Source organism: Maylandia zebra, linkage group LG3 (assembly GCF_041146795.1).
Source record: "Maylandia zebra isolate NMK-2024a linkage group LG3, Mzebra_GT3a, whole genome shotgun sequence".
Taxonomy (NCBI): Eukaryota; Metazoa; Chordata; class Actinopteri; order Cichliformes; family Cichlidae; genus Maylandia; species Maylandia zebra.
In genome coordinates, this window is record NC_135169.1 from 30875807 (window position 1) to 30897084 (window position 21278).

The 21278-nt window shown below is 39.8% G+C and overlaps 2 protein-coding genes and 1 long non-coding RNA gene across 3 annotated transcripts; all 3 read right to left on the bottom strand.

Moving 5' to 3' along the window:
* Positions 1-43: 43 nt before the first annotated feature.
* LOC143416722 (low affinity immunoglobulin gamma Fc region receptor II-like) lies at positions 44-2151 on the bottom strand. The gene is made up of 4 exons (XM_076882206.1): positions 1874-2151; positions 1372-1671; positions 599-859; positions 44-345 (listed from the first exon to the last, which is right to left on the bottom strand). Exons 1-4 carry the CDS (start codon positions 2019-2021, stop codon positions 44-46), a joined length of 1011 nt encoding a protein of 336 aa, XP_076738321.1. The 5' UTR covers positions 2022-2151.
* Positions 2152-2211: 60 nt separating this feature from the next.
* Positions 2212-6651, bottom strand: LOC143416723 (high affinity immunoglobulin gamma Fc receptor I). The gene is made up of 4 exons (XM_076882207.1): positions 6633-6651; positions 5862-6128; positions 3012-3278; positions 2212-2528 (listed from the first exon to the last, which is right to left on the bottom strand). Exons 1-4 carry the CDS (start codon positions 6649-6651, stop codon positions 2212-2214), a joined length of 870 nt encoding a protein of 289 aa, XP_076738322.1.
* A 1957-nt stretch (positions 6652-8608) lies between these two features.
* LOC143417065 (uncharacterized) lies at positions 8609-12326 on the bottom strand. The gene is made up of 3 exons (XR_013097277.1): positions 12095-12326; positions 9043-9300; positions 8609-8825 (listed from the first exon to the last, which is right to left on the bottom strand). It is a non-coding gene; the product is annotated as an uncharacterized LOC143417065 (long non-coding RNA).
* Positions 12327-21278: the final 8952 nt, after the last annotated feature.

Consider the following 21278-nt stretch of genomic DNA (forward strand, 5'->3'; position numbering starts at 1 on the left):
CAAGTGACTTTAAGAATTAAATCAGACAATCTAATGTTCCTTCTCAGTCACTAAACTCATTTACAAAAACGTATAAATTGTTTTGATCCTGCTCACCTTTAACTGACATCCAGCTCTGTGCTGACTCTCTTCCTGAGTACTGACACTTGTAGAAACCTTCATCAGACTTTGACACTGCAGAGATCTTCAGCTCCCCTCGGGGATCATTTTGAATAAGTTTGTCATTGTGATAGAAAAACACATTGGAAAGTATTTTATGTGTTCTCAAACTGCAGCTCAGACTAACAGAAGCTCCCTCAGTCACAGGATGAACAGGACTCACCAGGATAGGACCATCACCATCATCTGTGACACAATCACACACAATTGTTTCAGTCACATCAGCTGGTGCACACTTTTAGAAAAAGCTGACAAACAATAATAAAAACAGATTGTACAAATGTTTTTCATCATGAAGATCTGATCTTGTGTATTTAAAAACTGCTGTATGTGTTTTATTTTTCCACATGAAATGACTTCACATACAGCAAAGGTGGGACAAAAGTTCATGTCACGTCTAAATCATTAACAACCAAGAAGTAAATGTATAATAACATACTCTGTACAGTGATGTTGACTGCACTGCTGAACTCTCCTGATCCAGACTCACACCAGTACACTGCAGTATCTGACTTTGTTGTGTTGATGTTACATGTGGATCCAGTCATTCTCCTACAGTCAGAGTACAGTCGGCCGTCCTCAGAGAACTTCCTCACTCTCCACTCAGTGAAGTTTCCCTCACAGGTCAGTGAGACAGAGTCAGAGGTGAAGTGTTGCACTCTGTCAGGACTCACTGTGAGAGACGCTGCTGAATGAACATCTGGAAACAACATGCAGTGAAGAGACAAAGCTCACAGATGTTACAATTTTTTTTTTTTTTTTTTTTTTAATGGCAACGATTACCTATCTCCTTATCTGTCAGGGTTTTCCTCATATTTGTCAGAGCCGTTAACTAGTTAGCATTCTCTCTTTATCTTTTTTTTTTTAAATTTCGTATTTTTGGCTGTTTTATCTATACATGCACTTTTATCTAAGTGAAAATAATTACAATTAATAAACACAAAGCTTCTTACTTTTTTTGATAGTGACAGTGTAGAGAGACAGGAAAGCAGGGAGAGTGAAAGGGGAAGACAAACAGCAAAGGGACACAGGTCGGACTGCTGCCTAGCCATACGGCATATAGGGTCACCTACTTATTTCACTGAGCTAAACATTAAACAAGTTTTAAATAAAGACTTTAATCACAATCAGAAATGAAAAGATTCAATTCTCCTTTGGGTGACCTTTGGAGGTAAACAACAGCTGCACTGGTTATAAGAGAATCAAACTGACCTGCAGACCAGACAAACTTTGGTTGACTGTGATCAGTGTGATACTCTGGGTCTCCTCTTCCAGCTCTGCACACATATCCTGCTGTGTGTGTCTGTCCATGAATGATGTAGGAGTCCTGTGCAATCCCACTGCCATCAGGTAGCAGCTCATAACTGGAGGATTTCTCTGATAGATCAGGAACAGCTTTATACCAGTAGAAGCTCCATCCTGCAGACGGATGTTCAACCTCACAGTTCAGAGTTACTGAGGCTCCAGGACTCAGCCATGATGGAGACACAGTGAGGACAGGACGGGGTTCATCTGTTCAACAAAGATTTTCTCTCAATCTTTCGTCTCTTAACTCTGAATTCAATGTCACTAAAATGTTGACTCACAAATATTTATGATGAACTTTAAGAGTGAGACTATCTAAACATGTCAAATATCTCAACATGTACTAATAAAAACACATTTTTACAAACTGTTTCTATTTCCAGGTTAAATGAACTATGTCTCTACTTACTGTCAGAAACTGTCAGTGTGACTGAATCACTCCACTCTGTTGTTTCATGCTGTGAACTTTTCATTCTGCCCTTACAGCGATAGTTTCCACTGTTGGATGATGAAGCAGATCTAATCCTGTATTCATTTTGATTTGGAGCTTTTATCATGCTGTTTGTTTCCCACTCATAATCCCACTCAGTGTCTCCTCCATGGATCTCACATCTGACAGTGATCGTCTCTCCTCTGTATATCTCAGACCAGTTTGGATACAGAGTCACAACAGGCCTGATTGGGACTGTATTCAGGAAATGAACAAATGAATGACAAAAGGGGTCAATTTCCATCAGATACTTTTCATCAGGTAGTGATTTGGGGTTCATTAACTTTGAACTGACCAGTTTTCCCAATCCTGACTGACTGGCTGTCCTCTGTGTAGTAAACTGGGTTTCCTCTTCCTCCTCTGCACCTGTAGAGTCCTTCCTGTGAGACACTGATTTGTCCATTTGAGTGGAAAACTGCATCTTGTGTGGTCAGGGCTTCAGAGGATTTCTCATCTCTGTACCAGTAGTATTTCCATCCAGATGATGATGATGGGCTCACAGAGCAGGTCAGGGTCACACTGCCCCCTACTGGAACAGCTGTGTTATCAGCTCTCAGTTTGGCCTTTGGTTTATCTGCAGTTCAGTTTAGAAAAAGAACAAAAGTCAATGACTGAATCAAACCAGTTGAAATAACTTGGTGGAAATATGGAAATAATAAATATCACATAACTTTAATGGTGAAGCTGCAACAAACTGTACAACTATCACACAAACACAACACTAATCTTTCATATTTAATTTGCTGCATTTCTAAGTTAAAAACACACATGAGGAACAATCAGTGGATTTAATGTTTCTTAGTGGATGTGGTGGAGCAGCTGAGACAGATCCAGCATTTGTTCTGCATTTCATCTTTCATGTATTAGAGCTGCACAGCAGAGAAGTTACTCTCATATGTTTTGTTCTCTTCACTGTGAATAAAAAGCTGCTGTTCAGGTTTTTGTTGTTGGAATAAAAACTAAACATTTTACTGACCAACATGAAAGACAGTTATAAAGCTGTAAGAAAGAAGAAGTGCTTTTTCCTTATTTAGATACTCTGGATGAAAGATCTTACATGATACAGTCAGTGTGATGATATCACTCCACTCTGTGAAGAAATAGTCCCTTCTGCCCCGGCAGCTGTATCCTCCACTGTCAGACTCAGTAGCTCTGATGATTCTGTATTCATTGGATGTTTCAGGTATGTTTGACTGGCCTCGTCTCCATTCATACGTCCACTGAGCTCCTTCACCTCCCTGAATCTCACATCTGACAGTGACTGTCTCACCGCTGTATATCTGAGTCCAGGATGGCTGCAGGGTCACAGTGGGCTTACTGGGAACTGTTCACAGACAAATATCCAGTTAGACACAAATAGAAACATGAAGATAAAAAAATAAGACGCAATAAATTCTTCTATTTGTCAGGAGGTGTCTCTCATCTCAGGTTTAATTAACTCACAGTTGAATGAAATTGTTAGCACAGGACACAAAATGACATCTCTCAGTTTGGCAGAAATAAAATTATTAATCTCACGAGTTTCTGTAACTGTGACGTCACTGCTGTCCTCTGTGTAGTAAACTGGATCTCCTCTCCCTCCTCTGCAGTGGTACAGACCTCCTTGTGAGACACTAATAACTCTGTTTGCTTCATTTCCTCTCATGAGCTGAGCTTTAAAAGAGACTGAATCACGTCTGAACCAGTCAAACTTCCAGCCAGCAGAGCCCTCCACAGAGCAGCTCAGTGTCACACTGCCCCCTGCTGGTATGACTGAACTGTGTGCTGTCAGTGTGGCTCTGGGTTTACTTGCTGTTGAAGATACAGGAAAACATACATCATGTTATCATTTAGTTCAGGGAAAATAACAATAACAAAATTAATTAATTAATAAGAAAATAAATATTCAAACTTCAAATACCAGTTCAGTTTTGAATGAACACCAAAGAGTAGTAGACAGATGTAAACATGAAAACATGAAATGTCAGCATGAATCATGGTCCAACTCACATGAAACTGTCAGTCTGAAGGCATCACACCATCCTGTTAAGAGATAGTCACTGCTACCCCAACATCTGTAGTATCCACTGTGGGACACTGAAACTCTGCTGATCCTGTATTCACTGGATGTTGGAGGGCTGTTTGTGTTGGGTGCTGTCCATTCATATTTCCACACCTTTCCTTCACCTCCCTGAATCTCACATCTGAGAGTGATTGTCTCACCAGTGAATATCTGAGACCAGCTGTGCTGCAGTTTCACAGCAGCCAAAACTGTTCAACAAACAAATAAACGAACACAAATATTTAAAATATAAAATCAAGATGGAATAATATGTATATATAAAATTGACAGTTATCAAGTATTACTTTCAATTATTTGTGCCTCACCTTGTTTCTGAATTGTAACTGCAGCACTGTCCTCTGTGGAGAAAACTGGATCTCCTCTCCCTCCTCTGCAGTAATAGATGCCTCCTTCTGAAATACTGATCGTGTGCTCTGATGTTCCAGCTCCTATTTTCTGAGCTCCAGAAAACTGTGAAACACGTCTGAACCAGTCAAACTTCCAGCCAGCAGAGCCCTCCACAGAGCAGCTCAGTGTCACACTGCCCCCTGCTGGTATGACTGAACTTTGTGCTGTCAGTGTGGCTCTGGGTTTACTTGCTGTTGAAGTTACAGGGAAAAGTTCATCAGATTGTTTCACGAATGACTTTGACTCAACATGTACTAATAAAAACACATTTTTACAAACTGTTTCTATTTCCAGGTTAAATGAACTATGTCTCTACTTACTGTCAGAAACTGTCAGTGTGACTGAATCACTCCACTCTGTTGTTTCATGCTGTGAACTTTTCATTCTGCCCTTACAGCGATAGTTTCCACTGTTGGATGATGAAGCAGATCTAATCCTGTATTCATTTTGATTTGGAGCTTTTATCCTGCTGTTTGTTTCCCACTCATAATCCCACTCAGTGTCTCCTCCATGGATCTCACATCTGACAGTGATCATCTCTCCTCTGTATATCTCAGACCAGTTTGGATACAGAGTCACGACAGGCCTGATTGGGACTGTATTCAGGAAATGAACAAGTGAATGACAAAAGGGGTCAATTTCCATCAGATACTTTTCATCAGGTAGTGATTTGGGGTTCATTAACTTTGAACTCACCAATTTTGTCAATCCTGACTGACTGGCTGTCCTCTGTGTAGTAAACTGGATCTCCTCTTCCTCCTCTGCACCTGTAGAGTCCTTCCTGTGAGACACTGATTTGTCCATTTGAGTGGAAAACTGCATCTTGTGTGGTCAGGGCTTCAGAGGATTTCTCATCTCTGTACCAGTAGTATTTCCATCCAGATGATGATGATGGGTTCACAGAGCAGGTCAGGGTCACACTGCCCCCTACTGGAACAGCTGTGTTATCAGCTCTCAGTTTGGCCTTTGGTTTATCTGCAGTTCAGTTTAGAAAAAGAACAAAAGTCAATGACTGAATCAAACCAGTTTAAATAACTTGGTGGAAATATGGAAATAATAAATATCACATAACTTTAATGGTGAAGCTGAAACAAACTGTACAACTATCACACAAACACAACACTAATCTTTCATATTTAATTTGCTGCATTTCTAAGTTAAAAACACACATGAGGAACAATCAGTGGATTTAATGTTTCTTAGTGGATGTGGTGGAGCAGCTGAGACAGATTCAGCATTTGTTCTGCATTTCATATTTCATGTATTAGAGCTGCACAGCAGAGAAGTTACTCTCATATGTTTTGTTCTCTTCACTGTGAATAAAAAGCTGCTGTTCAGGTTTTTGTTGTTGGAATAAAAACTAAACATTTTACTGACCAACATGAAAGACAGTTATAAAGCTGTAAGAAAGAAGAAGTGCTTTTTCCTTATTTAGATACTCTGGATGAAAGATCTTACATGATACAGTCAGTGTGATGATATCACTCCACTCTGAGAAGAAATAGTCCCTTCTGCCCCGGCAGCTGTATCCTCCACTGTCAGACTCAGTAGCTCTGATGATTCTGTATTCATTGGATGTTGGAGGTGTGTTTAACTTGGCTGCTCTCCATTCATACGTCCACTGAGCTCCTTCACCTCCCTGAATCTCACATCTGACAGTGACTGTCTCACCGCTGTATATCTGAGTCCAGGATGGCTGCAGGGTCACAGTGGGCTTACTGGGAACTGTTCACAGAAAAATATCCAGTTAGACACAAATAGAAACATGAAGTCATTTTGAAGCCTGATTTTCTTTTTGCTGTTGTTCAGAGGAGAAAGATTTACTGCATCCTGGTGACACTTTGACTGTAAATGAAGCTGGATTTAAAAGTCAGTGTTTACATTTATTTACCGTGTGGTACACGTGTGTGGTGGCCCACTGGTGTATCTGACTCACACAGCCTGTTCTCCACACACTCCACATTTATAAAGTGATCTACAAATCCTAACATTACAGCTAACAGCTGCATTTTCCCTTTGAAGAACCACTTACAGCTACAGAGACAGGGAGTGAAGGTGGACAGTATATCCTTGTTTTTATGGCAACAAATTTACCTTGAAAGTGGTACAACTGTGTATAATATGATTCACAAGCAGAAAGTAAGATTTACAGATGTGTGCAGTGATTTGTGTGCAACTTTTCAGGTCTCCAGTTCACACAAACTATTGTACAAATGTGTCGACACAAACCTGAGTAACTGCTGATCATTGAGGCACAAATTTTAACGTCTGGATTGTTTTTCAGATTTCTTTCTTTAAAATTCATCGTCCATAATTCAGGATGATAATAAATATACTTAATACAATACAAGATGTCTTAATAAGAAGAAGAGCTTTTTTACCTTTTAAGAACTTTTTAACAAAAACTTTAAAGAGGAGAAAAACAGCACAGGCCTGTGCAGGCCTACTTTAAATAAAGCATCATTCTGCAGGTCAGTTTGAGTTCAGAATAAGTAAATAAAATGTAGCTGTGGTCCAATAATTGTAAAATAAGAAGAATAATCATGAAAACTATTTGTATATAATTATGTCTTCAGTCCATTTCAATGAGCGATCATCTTCTGTTGTTTTCATGCAGCCACGGGCAGCCCTGAGTATAAAATACATCAGCTCAGGGTCGAAAACATAAAGATATTTATTGCACAATAACAGCATATCTGGTGATAATACACAGCTCACAACACCTTAAATACATGTGGACGAATCACCTGACACGCACAGATCACGTCTCGTGCCCACGTGGGGTTTTGAGTCTAATTTAACTGCCAGCTTCACACAGATCCACAAATGTGAGCTGCTTTCAAGTCACAAATCATTGCTTGTTGATCATATCGTGTGTGTTTGTAACACTTTCAACACAAATTTGTCTCCTTATGGAAAGCAGACTTTGTCATGTTGACATGAGTGTCAGAACGGCAGGTTTATCTCCAGATCCACGGCTCTGACCCACGGAGACCTCTGGCTGATACTCAGTGTTCTGAGTTTGCCTCGTAGCTGCTAACTAGCTTTCTGCTCTGGGTCAACTTATGGCAAAGTGCAGAGATGGAGAGAGGCGTGGGAAGGTTACAGCAGCACACTTTCTTCCTCTGGAGGCGGTGAACACAGTGAACAGCTGGATAATAACATGTGGCTCACAGCTGGGCCTGTCAGACTCTCTCTGGCTGCAGTAGCTGCTGCTATAAACACACTTTTCTTTTTCTCACTCTGTAAACTTCCTCCTGCAGATGTTGGGGATGTTGTGTGGGACTTTTATTTTTCATTTTTTCACCCAAAGCTTGCGGGAGCCACAGCTGAGGGGCGGAAGAGCCGCGGGTTACCGACCCTGATCTGACCTGATGTTAGCTGAGCTGTTGATGACCTCGGATGACAAGATGTTCAGGATTAACCTTTATTTTTGTTTGTTTGTTTGTTTGTTTTTATGGCTCTATGGCTTAATACACAGTCTTTCATGTCCACTTAAAGTCAGTTTAGGATAAAGAAGCATTTAAAGAGAGAGGCCAAAAATATTTAATAAAATACAATTTAAAGACTAACAGCAGCTAATGAGCTATAAATATGCAGGTTTTTCTAGTTTTTTTGGAGTTGATACCACAATGTTTATTTCTACATTTGTATGAAACACATGAGAAACTTAATAGAAAGTTTAAAACTCACAAGTCTCCACAACTGTGACGTCACTGCTGTCCTCTGTGTAGTAAACTGGATCTCCTCTCCCTCCTCTGCAGTGGTACAGACCTCCTTGTGAGACACTAATAACTCTGTTTGCTTCATTTCCTCTCATGAGCTGAGCTTTAGAAGAGACTGAATCACGTCTGAACCAGTCAAACTTCCAGCCAGCAGAGCCCTCCACAGAGCAGCTCAGTGTCACACTGCCCCCTGCTGGTATGACTGAACTTTGTGCTGTCAGTGTGGCTCTGGGTTTACTTGCTGTTGAAGAAACAGGAAAACATACATATTATCATTTACTTCGGGGAAAATAACAATAACAAAATGAATTAATTAATAAGAAAATAAATATTCAAACTTCAAATACCAGTTCAGTTTCGAATGAACATCAATGAGTAGTAGACAGATGTAAACATGAAAACATTAAATGTCAGCATGAATCATGGTCCAACTCACATGAAACTGTCAGTCTGAATGCATCACTCCATCCTGTGAAGAGATAGTCACTGCTACCCCGACATCTGTAGTCTCCACTGTGGGACACTGAAACTCTGCTGATCCTGTATTCACTGGATGTTGGAGGGCTGTTTGTGTTGGGTGCTGTCCATTCATATTTCCACACCTTTCCTTCACCTCCCTGAATCTCACATCTGAGAGTGATTGTCTCACCAGTGAATATCTGAGACCAGCTGTGCTGCAGTTTCACAGCAGCCAAGACTGTTCAACAAATATTGTTAAAAAAAAGAAACAACAACAACAAAACAGGGAACAAAAAAAAAAGATAATGCAAAAAGTTGTTTCCAGTAGCAGGTTTTATCATAATTATGTGAATAAATGCTGATTTGTCTTTAAAAATGCCTCAAATACAACAACAAAAACAATAATAATAATAACAGAAAAAATGTTTTAGTTCAAGTGAATTGTTTAAACTCACCAGTTTTCTGAACTGTGACTGAGTCACTTTCTGTAATGATGATAATTTTCCCTTCAGCCCTGCAGGTGTACGTGCCTCCTTCAGACACTGAGATCGTTCTGCCTGATTCATCAGTTATTATGGACTTTTCTTCAGATGACGTTTGTCTGAACCACTCATATTTTAAGTCAGCAGAGTCCTTCACATCACAGGTCAGTGTCACACTGCCCCCTGCTGGTAGAGTTGTACTGTCTGCTGTTAGTGTGGCCTTGTCATGTACTGTAAGTCGGACATACGACAAACCAAGAAAATTAACGTCAATGCATGTTTGATGAGAATGAAGAAAAAAGTGGAAATTTCTTTAATGGCTTTTTCAGCCATATATTTTTCCAACCAACATTCATCAGTCCAGTAAGTAACAATAGGCGATAAATACACACAGGTGACTTTTTGATGGGCTGAGCAATTAATCATGCATGGACTGATTTGTGCATTTAGAACACAGAAGAAGCCTAAACATGGAGGAACTACAGGGAGTGCAGAATTATTAGGCAAATGAGTATTTTGTCCACATCATCCTCTTCATGCGTGTTGTCTTACTCCAAGCTGTATAGGCTCGAAAGCCTACTACCAATTAAGCATATTAGGTGATGTGCATCTCTGTAATGAGAAGGGGTGTGGTCTAATGACATCAACACCCTATATCAGGTGTGCATAATTATTAGGCAACGTCCTTTCCTTTGGCAAAATGGGTCAAAAGAAGGACTTGACAGGCTCAGAAAAGTTAAAAATAGTGAGATATCTTGCAGAGGGATGCAGCAGTCTCAAAATTGCAAAGCTTCTGAAGCGTGATCATCGAACAATCAAGCGTTTCATTCAAAATAGTCAACAGGGTCGCAAGAAGCGTGTGGAAAAACCAAGGCGCAAAATAACTGCCCATGAACTGAGAAAAGTCAAGCGTGCAGCTGCCAAGATGCCACTTGCCACCAGTTTGGCCATATTTCAGAGCTGCAACAACACTGGAGTGCCCAAAAGCACAAGGTGTGCAATACTCAGAGACATGGCCAAGGTAAGAAAGGCTGAAAGACGACCACCACTGAACAAGACACACAAGCTGAAACGTCAAGACTGGGCCAAGAAACATCTCAAGACTGGTTTTTCTAAGGTTTTATGGACTGATGAAATGAGAGTGAGTCTTGATGGGCCAGATGGATGGGCCCGTGGCTGGATTGGTAAAGGGCAGAGAGCTCCAGTCCGACTCAGACGCCAGCAAGGTGGAGGTGGAGTACTGGTTTGGGCTGGTATCATCAAAGATGAGCTTGTGGGGCCTTTTCGGGTTGAGGATGGAGTCAAGCTCAACTCCCAGTCCTACTGCCAGTTCCTGGAAGACACCTTCTTCAAGCAGTGGTACAGGAAGAAGTCTGCATCCTTCAAGAAAAACATGATTTTCATGCGGGACAATGCTCCATCACACGCGTCCAAGTACTCCACAGCGTGGCTGGCAAGAAAGGGTATAAAAGAAGAAAAACTAATGACATGGCCACCTTGTTCACCTGATCTGAACCCCATTGAGAACCTGTGGTCCATCATCAAATGTGAGATTTACAAGGAGGGAAAACAGTACACCTCTCTGAACAGTGTCTGGGAGGCTGTGGTTGCTGCTGCACGCAATGTTGATGGTGAACAGATCAAAACACTGACAGAATCCATGGATGGCAGGCTTTTGAGTGTCCTTGCAGAGAAAGGTGGCTATATTGGTCGCTGATTTGTTTTTGTTTTGTTTTTGAATGTCAGAAATGTATATTTGTGAATGTGGAGATGTTATATTGGTTTCACTGGTAAAAATAAATAATTGAAATGGGTATATATTTGTTTTTTGTTAAGTTGCCTAATAATTATGCACAGTAATAGTCACCTGCACACACAGATATCCCCCTAAAATAGCTAAAACTAAAAACAAACTAAAAACTACTTCCAAAAACATTCAGCTTTGATATTAATGAGTTTTTTGGGTTCATTGAGAACATGGTTGTTGTTCAATAATAAAATTATTCCTCAAAAAAACAACTTGCCTAATAATTCTGCACTCCCTGTAGTTGCCAAAAAAATACAAAGTGGCTGCTGCATTTGGGCACACTGACGAGAGTGCATTTGCTTGCAGCTGGAAGAAGATGCTGTTAAAACAGCCCTGTTATTTTTTTCTCCTGTTGACTGCTTCTCTTAGCTTTAACCAACATTATTAGCAAACTTACTCATGGGCAGATAAATAAATCGCTCTTGTAAAAACGACCAGTGTCAGCCTCAGCCTGTCGTCGATGGTCGATAAATACTCGCCCAACCTTAGTTTACATGAATGATCTTTTTTATTGCGTGCTCATTTATCTGCCGTTTCATAACAACTCTGTTAAACTCTCAAAATACAAAGTCTCAGTGTTGTAAAATATGTCAACAAATGTATTTTCCAACAGTCAAAACCAAACTGAAAAACAAAACAATTTCTTTCATAAAAATATGAACCTGAATGATCTTTTTTCTTTGCTCCACCTGCTCACTGTGAAATGTGGTTTGATAGCTTTAATAAAACAAAGGGTAAAGGGTCTTGCAACTTTCAGGTTACTGATTTTACAAAGATTTTAATAAACAACAACAAACAATTGGCCAAAAACACCAAATATAAAATAGTAAGCTGCCTGGAAACAGCTGGATCATTGTTAGAGGTTTTAGAGGGTTTTAACTGTTGGTGGGAAGATAATTGTTTCCTGATGTCCTGTTTAAACAGACGTATAAATGAAAACAGGAAACTTCAGTTTGAATTGTAGATAAACTCACATGGGCTGCAGTTTCACAGCAGCCAAGACTGTTCAACAAATATTGTTAAAAAAAAGAAACAACAACAACAAAACAGGGAACAAAAAAAAAGATAATGCAAAAAGTTGTTTCCAGTAGCAGGTTTTATCATAATTATGTGAATAAATGCTGATTTGTCTTTAAAAATGCCTCAAATACAACAACAAAAACAATAATAATAATAACAGAAAAAATGTTTTAGTTCAAGTGAAATGTTTAAACTCACCAGTTTTCTGAACTGTGACTGAGTCACTTTCTGTAATGATGATAATTTTCCCTTCAGCCCAGCAGGTGTACGTGCCTCCTTCAGACACAGAGATCGTTCTGCCCGATTCACCAGTTATTATGGACTTTTCTTCAGATGACGTTTGTCTGAACCACTCATATTTTAAGTCAGCAGAGTCCTTCACATCACAGGTCAGTGTCACACTGCCCCCTGCTGGTATGGTTGTGCTGTCTGCTGTTAGTGTGGCCTTGCCATGTACTGTAAGTTAGAAATAAAAAAAATAAAAAAAAATCCCCCCAAAACAAGAGAACTATTGTCACTGCAGGTTTAGTGAGAATTTTAAAAAGGCCATTATGTTTTACTAGATTTGTAGTTCTGCATCTGTTCATCACCACAGTAAATCAAATAATTAATGTGACTGAAGTGCAGACTTTAAGCTTTTACTTAATGAGTTTTACAAAAAATAAACAAATCATGAATTGTTTTAGAATAACAGCCATTTCTAACCACAGTTAGTTCAGTGGGAGCAGAACTAAACTCAAAACAGCTTTACTGATGAAACTTCACATGAAAACCGAAAACCTGGAGAGGGCTGAGTGCAAAAAACTCGGATACTAACCAAGAAATACAGAAAAAACAGGGAAAATAACTATGAGACAAATCACGACAAAGGCTGAAGTACACACATGTAGAGTAGTGGCAAATTTCTCTACCAAGCTTTGAAAACATAATTTTTCCACTTCTTAATGTGAGATGTTCAGATTTATTTCTGACTCGTACATACAAACAAACAATGTCACGGTCAAAAAACGATTTGCTGCTTCAGTGCACATTTCCATTGCCGTCCTGGCTCATTCTAACCTGCTACCACACATGTGATCTAATGTTTTCTTACCCAACACATTAAACTAAACTAAACAAATATTTCTCTTTAGATTGGCTCTAACATGTAGTAATCAGGGAACTAAATCGGGGAGACAAGACAGAGGGAAGAAACACCCGAAAACAAGACACGGGACAAGGGACTGTCAAAATAAAACAGGAAGCATAAACACTGAAACAGAGACTAAGACACAATCTTGACCCAGACAAAAGGTAAAAAAACAGGAAGACAAGTCTGACTAAGCACAGGAGATCTAAGAGAAACACAGACTAGACTCAGGGAACACAGCAGGATGGGAAACAAGCTTGAAGAATAACTGAAAAGATAACTATACACACAGAATATGAATGAAAACATAATCTAAGAAAAAGTTTAATATTAGAAAAACTAAAAACTGAAAAACCACAACAAACCAAGTGAAACAGAGAATATCAAACAGATGCTGAGAGTCCAAAACTGAAATGCTTGGTCCAAAATCCAGGATCATGACAGATACAGATCGATACTGTTCAGATTTTATAAACAGGAAGAAAAGAAAAAAAAAATCTTACCTTCAGCATTTCCATAGAAGAGTGTGCTGAGCCCTAAAATCAAGATTGAAACATCATCCAACTCTTTGAAAAATGTGCATTTTCAGTTGATGTTCATCCTCAAATCAGTTTCTGAGTTCATAAACTATAAACTTTAAATGTAAAACAGCAGTGTATCCCACACAATGTTAAAATGAGCCAAGTCAGCACCAATCACATTCTTAGACAAACCTTTTCACCTCCTCGTGATATTTAAATAGTTTCTTTAATCAGTAACATGCAAACAGAGAAAGTCAGTGATGTACTTACAGAATAACTCCAGCACGCAGAGCAAAGAGCGCCTCATCCTCACATCCAGCTCTGCTGCTTTAACTGTTTTACTTTGTACTAAAAATTAAGCAGAAGAAAGATATGTTGTTATTTATATAGATACGAGTGTAACTTCTTCTTCTGACTCTTTCTGCTTGCTTCCTTTTCACACTGAGCTCAAACAGCAGTTGTAGCTTCGACTGCAGCAGTTCCTGTATATTCAGAACAGATCAGCTTGCTTCTTGTGTGGTTCCATTTTTGTTTTCTATTCAAACCTGTTCTGTTACTAAACCCAAAGTTGTTCTGACTTGAAGGAACTGAACCTCAACCCTTCTGATTATAAGAAGATTCTAGCTGCTCTGCCTCCTCAGCTACAGCCATCCTAATGGCTCCAGCACTGTTACATTAATTAAAGTTTATTTATTTTTAAAGTTGATGTTTAACTTTGGTTCTAAGTCCTGTAGCAGCAGTAACTTGAGTGAATGATGCATACTGAGCAATTATACAAAGCACAGCAACAAGCATGCATTGCTTTATTGTGTTAAACAGTTTTATTTGACTGAACTTCCTCTTCCCCGTTTACACATAAAGAGGTGTAATAGCTGCCACATACTCACTAGAGCAGTGAGCAGACAGTAAATTCACTTTGACCATGTCCACACTAGCCTGGATAAATTTGAAAACGGTGTTTTCGTCTGAAAACGCTCCACGTCCACACTATTGTTTTCATGCGTTTTCACTGAGTTGTTCATCTATATTGAAACGGCCAAAAACACTTACGTTCCAGTACTGCGCATGCGTGAAAAGCAAGAAATTTCTGTCTCCCACTTATTTACTTTCCAGCTCTTTGAAACGTCGCGGCAAACTGAGGCCCAGCACAGAGGAAAAGCACAGAGTTTTTTAAATGGACTAACAATGAGGTGGAGTTGTTGCTGCGAGTAACACAAAAGTACAAAGTTGCAAGAGCGAGTGAGAATTAAAGAATTTGAACAAAAGCTATCACACTGCGACGCAAAAACGACTTTTTTAAATGTATCCTCTTTGGAGAGCGTTTTCAAAAAGCTCAGCTGTCCTTGACTGAAAACGCCGTCAAGGATTCTCTCCTGGATGGGGATGGAACACAAAAACAACTTTTTCTCTCACTTTTGGCCTTCCGTCCACACTGAGACGGCCTTTTCGGTCACGGAAAATTGAAAACGCTCTCTAAAGTGGATCAATTTGAAAAACGCCGTTTTCGCGGCACAGTGTGGTCGGCGTAAACTGAGACTTTTTAAAACGATGACGCGTTTTAGTCATGTGATGCAGTCATGTGACCAATTAAACTAAGCAAGCGGAGGGCATTTTGTTTGCTCTCAGTTTTGACAGCCCTATTAAAGATTAATATCTGTTTGTACATGCTCCAGATAGCTTTTCTTCAAATTCTTTAATTCTCACTTGCTTTTGCAATTTTGTACTTTTGTGTTATTTGCAGCAACAACTCCACCTCATTGTTAGTCCATTTTGACGCGACCTTTCAAAGAGCCGGAAAGTAAATAAATAGCAGACAGAAATAACAACAGGTCGAAGTGTAGACATAGCCTCTGATACCAAAAGTAGTCACTTGTCTGCTTTTACACACATATAAACATGAGTGATATCCCATTCTTAAACCATAGGGTTTAATATGATGTCGGCCTCAGATCGTCGTCTGCACTTCAAGGTCAGATGAACGATGCCAATGAGGATGCCAATCTTCACATTTTGGACAGACAAGACAGATCGTTTGAAACAGGACATCTATGTCACCGTGAACGACCATCTTTGAACAGAGAGGATGGCTTATGACACCAACCATCTGCCACCTACAATCTAGTTTTGAGATCCCTTCCCATATGCCCAGGCACATCTTGCATTAGGTGACGATAGCTCACATGAAATTGTGAGGCAAGGTCACAACAATTTTATGGTTTACCCAAAACCTCTGGCGATAGTGATCCACGCCTTTTTTCATACCTTGAGTCACATGATTAATAGTGGGCCAACAGCCCTGTTAAGCAACGACCTGCATTAGGGTGTAAATACCCGGGACTCCACCATTTGGTTTTAGAATTTAAGAAGCTGGAACAGCTGAATTCAGTGATCTGGATGTGAGTGAATACTTTTGGCCATATATAACATCACACTGTGAAACTTAAAAAAAATAATCTGAATGCACATCTTGTACAAACTAAAATATACTTGGTAACTAAATACATGTGTCCATCCATTCGCTTCCACTTATCCTTTTCGGGGTCGCTGGGGGTGCTGGAGCCTATCCCAGGTGGGGAACACCCTGAACAGGTCACCAGTCTGTTGCAGGGGTAACACACAGGGACAGACAACCAGTCGCACATTCACAATCTAAATGGGCAATTTAGATTTTTCAATCAACCACAGAACGCATGTCTTTAGACTGTGGGAGGGAGCCGGAGAACCTGGGGAGAGCCCACGCAAACATGGGGAAAACATGCAAACTCCACACAGAAAGACCCCGGCCTGATGGTGGAATTGAAGTCAGGATCTTCTTACTGTGAGGCAACAGTGCTAACCACCGTGCTGCCATATGCCCACATATATGACATACATAGACATACATAACATATTACATATTTAGCAAGATGCTTTTAACATAACTGAGAGAGGAAAGAGGAAGTGGATAATCAATAAAAATTCATTCCTACAAGAGATGACAACCAGCAAAGACAAAAAACTGAGTTTTTAAAACTTTGCATCTTGCTCTCTCTGCTGCCAGCTGTCAGAGATAAAACATGTTTTCTGGAAGGCAACACACATATTTAGCTTAAATTGTTCTTCCTCATTTTAATTCTGCAGCAGAAGAAAAAGATAGTTAAGTCATCATTGTGTTACTGAAGCGAGCTCGGCAGCTCAGTGCTGACTCACAGTGACAGATATAACACCTCTGTGAAAGCCAGCAGGCAAACATTATTTTACCATCACATTGTATCGAAACAAACAGAGAATCTCTCTCAGCTCTGCCACACATGCTTCACACCACTGATGCTGACAAACATGTTATTTTCATACATGTTTTACAAATAAACTACTGTATTCTGAGTTACCACCTTGTCGGCTCCAGTAATTCCCAAAGTGTGGGCCAGGGCCCCTCGTGGGCCATGAAGGTAACACAGGTGGGCTGAAATTCAGTTTGAAAATACAAGTATCACAAGTTTGGTGAAACAGAGCTGATTCCACTTTGAAATATTGTGCTTCTAGGACCAGAAGAGAAAACAGAATGAAACAGGAAAGTTTTATCATCTAAAGCTTAAAATGAGACAAACTTCACACTGGTCCAGCCTTCTAAAGTTCAGTCAGAGCAAATATTCATGAAACATTTTTTTAATGAACTTCATGATGACAGAACCCAACCAAGGCCAGGAACCACATAAGTACCAATGGGTACTGATCAGTGGCAGAGTTCCCAAAAGGATGTCAACAGGTGGAACTCACAGAGCAGCAGATGATTGAATCTCTGCAGTCTCTGCCATCAGCACAGGTGGAACAGGAAAGGTTTTTTTTTTACACATTTCCTGTTTCAAAAAACCATCACTATTTCCACACTGTGGAAATGGGCACATGGACAGCAGAACTGTCATGGTCCCTGTGCCTCACCAGCTGATACGTATTAGGCAACATGTGTTTTTGTTGTTTTGGTCTTTCTCTCGCTCTCTCTCTCCTACCAGAGGGGGTGCACATTACAGGCTCCCGCCCTTGGTCCACGCACCTGCCATTTCCACACCTGCTGCCTATCTTCGTAATCCCGAGTCCTACTTAAATAGGCAGCACTGTGCTACTCGTCGCTGGATCGTTGAGCTATCAGCGTCAGTTGCTCAGTAGGCTGAAAATCTGAATCAGTGAGTTGTTTCTGTCAGTTCATCTCTTACTGAAGATTTTTTGTGCAGCTCTTTCCCGGACCTCTCCCTTCCCTGGTCTGAGCCTGAGTCCGTTAACTAATCGTGACAACAACGTTTAAATCCCTGGAATACGAGACAGCTTTTTAGTCTGGTTGACACATGTGACGTGTTGTAATGTTACCAGATACATCTTTCTTCAGTCAAGGCCAGAGGAAATAGTTCTGAATATAACTGTAAGCCTTATGAACACCCAAATGCTCTGATTGTGGGATGTCTTCAAAACTTTGTGATGAAATCTACTTGGCACAACCACGGTAAGCTGTATCAGAAAGAAAATAAAGCAAAACAAAAATAAATAAATAAATATTGTTTTTTTTAAGTACTTAGATGAGGAAGCCAGTTTTTTGTTGCTAGTTCACTGTGAGAAATGTCTAGAAGCAAGTCAGGTGTAGATACAGCCCTATTCTCTGGTCCACCTCACTCGACTTGAGCTTTAAGTGCCTCCCTTGTGTAATGACACATGGTGGGTTGACTTCAAGAATACATGAAGCTGATGCATCATTACCCCAGAGCTAAACAGGTAACAGCTGACAGCAAAAATCAGCACCAGACCAGTTTTTGCTTTTTGCCACATGTCCATAATGTGAGAATCATCTCACCTTCTGCATCAGCTGAACCTGTGTGATGTTTTGTTATTAGACTAATGTGCTAATCACAGTTTGACCATAATGAACACCAACGTTGAACCTCAGGAGCGCATGTCACCAGGACACCCTAGATCGAAGGATGATCACTTTTGTAATCATATAATCAGATCTGCAGCCCCATGTTCTGGACTCTCAGATGAAGCAAGAAGCTGAGATGATCGCCACCTGGTTGTCAGTTGGATCAGGATTCTGAAGGAGGCTGGGGATCTGACTGCATCGTGTTCTTCTTCTCTATTACTGAGGCAGCTGCACAGAGCTGCTGCTGCAAGGTTGTTGGTGCCTGTCGTGGTGGTATTCCAGATGGTAGACTTGAGAGGTAAAGACAGCCATCAAGTTGAAGACGTCAAACTCTCAGGCTTTATTAGCTTGTGGCACCTTGGAGGAGGCTAACAGGTACAGGCAGGCCAAGCATACTGCAACCCTGGCTGCAGCTGAAACTAAAACTCAGTTGTGGTAGGAGAGTAAAAAGTTTATAGTACACCTGGAGCACTGTTGATGTCAACCAAGGATATTGTAAGCAGTAGAAGGAATACTTCAAAGATCTGATTGAAAAGCCTTCCATAGAGGATTCAGAGTCTGGGGATGAGTGGGCTCCATTAATAGGAGTGATGGTGGTGATGTAGTGAACTTATTAACAGTTATTAACATTCACAGGGTAGACGTGATACTTTGAGATGAACCTAAAAATACCAAAAACCTGGAGCAAAAGTTTTGAAACGCCTGTTTTGTGGTGACAGTTGAAGGCAGCTGTATGAAGGCAGTGTGAGAAATTTATTTTCATGGTTTCACAGCACGTCATTTTTTCCCTTTAGTTTAGTATGTGTCATCACTGCAGTGACACCATTTTTAATCTGCTGTCACACACTGTCATCCATACTTAAATGTACCAGAGAAAATTATTACTGTTATTCGGGTACAGGGAGCAAATATAAACATGTGTCATGCACACAGAGAACAAAGTGAAATTCCCACTGTGACCTTTGTGTGAATTCCCTGTTAATTCTCTGCTATGAGCTGATAACATAAAACAGCATATCTGTAACACAGAAGACTTCAGGCTGAAACCACAGGCTGCATTTCCTCTTTTCTAGGTGGTCACAAACCACGAGGCCTTTCAGTGGATAAAAAAAAGCCTCTGAGAGGATAGAAAGTAACCACCAACAGTCATTTACACACATGTAGGTGTAAAAAGAGATACAGAAGACTAGAGCAGCTTAAAGGGGTGGCAGTAAAGGCATACAGAGCAGTAGTTAATAAAATTCTATTTATTTACAGTTAATTCCTGTATTTTAAAGCCAACTAAAAGATGAACTCTTCCTAAATAAAACAATAAAAACAAGCCATGCAATGAAAAATAAAATCACACAGAGCAAACTAGCAATGAAAGAGAATACTATGCATGAAGTGACAACAGCCGTAAAATAAATCAGAATAATATGGTAAAGATATACTCTGTCGTCTATCAGTTGTATATCACCTGTTACTGGGTCTGGCTCCTCCTCCAGGTCTGACACTGGTTCCAAAGAAACAGCTCCACGGCCTCCTGCCGCGACTTCCTTTATGTCCTCTTTGCTCTAAGTTTAAGTTTACCTCATTGCGTTCAGAGGATGAGGTTAGGAAGTAACAAAACTACTTTTCAAAATAAAAGCATACAAACAAAATACATATGTTGCAAAAGTGTACTAACTAACACAGAGTGTGATACTAAAATCATTTCCACCAAGTGACAAAAGCACTGAAGGCTGCTCAGAAGAAATAATTCATCCTCTTTCACTTTTAAGGCTCATCACACTTTGTTTTTTATAGACACAGAAAACTGTGTGTATTGTATTTATTTATTGCAACATGACATGGCAAATAATAGACTCTGAAGTCAAAGTCTTCAACTTTTATCTTCTAATATTTAACATCCAGCCAAGCCGATGAAGTCATAATAAAATGACTCCCTCTGTTGGCAACCAACTCCAAACACAACCCAGTGATTATATTTTGTACTAAAGTACTACACAAAACGTCCTTAAACGATGACTTAATGTATTTTTGATAATGAATACTTGCAATAAATAACTTAAAATATTGTAGTAACACATCAGGTAGCAAACAAACTGAACACAGAAGCACTAAATGAGCAAATCACAAATCAACAATCAGGAAAACAGCTGCTTATGAAATTCCCACGGTGCTCTTTGAATTCCTTGTTTCCTCTGCTGTGTGAAGTTTGCTGAAAACATCAAATCTGCTGAACAGAAGATTTGTGGCTCAACCCACAGGCACAGCCAGAAATCATGAGATGTTTCAGTTTCCTCTGATAAAAAGACAAACAGCAGAATAAACAGTTTGTTACACACGTGTAAGGACGACAGACCGCTCAGAAGAACAAAGAGGTTGTTCTCTATCGTCATGTTTCCAGTTTTAAAATACACCCATCAAAAAATATACACAATTCTTGTTTTATGACTTCAGACTAAGGCTGCCACAAATGCTTATTTTGATAGTTGACTAATCAGATCATGCATCCATTGGATCGTAAAACGTGCAGCTTATTGCACCAGCAGCATCTGCTCTTATATAACTATCATTAGCTTACAGCATTACGTGTTTAAGATATGTGCTAACTAAAAATAAAGACTAGATGATAGTTTATTAAACTTTAATGAAATTTGCAGATTGTCTCAGTAAAGTTTAATAATAAACTCAGCCGTCTGCTCCTTGCTATCTAAAATATAACAGGACACTGGAGTAAATTCTACCATCTCACTCTTTTTAATCAGTTTTGTGTGACATTTACTGTATTCAGCTGTGTAAAAACTATAACTTTAATCTCAGCCAAACTGATTTACTCAGGAACAAATAAAACACTGAGAA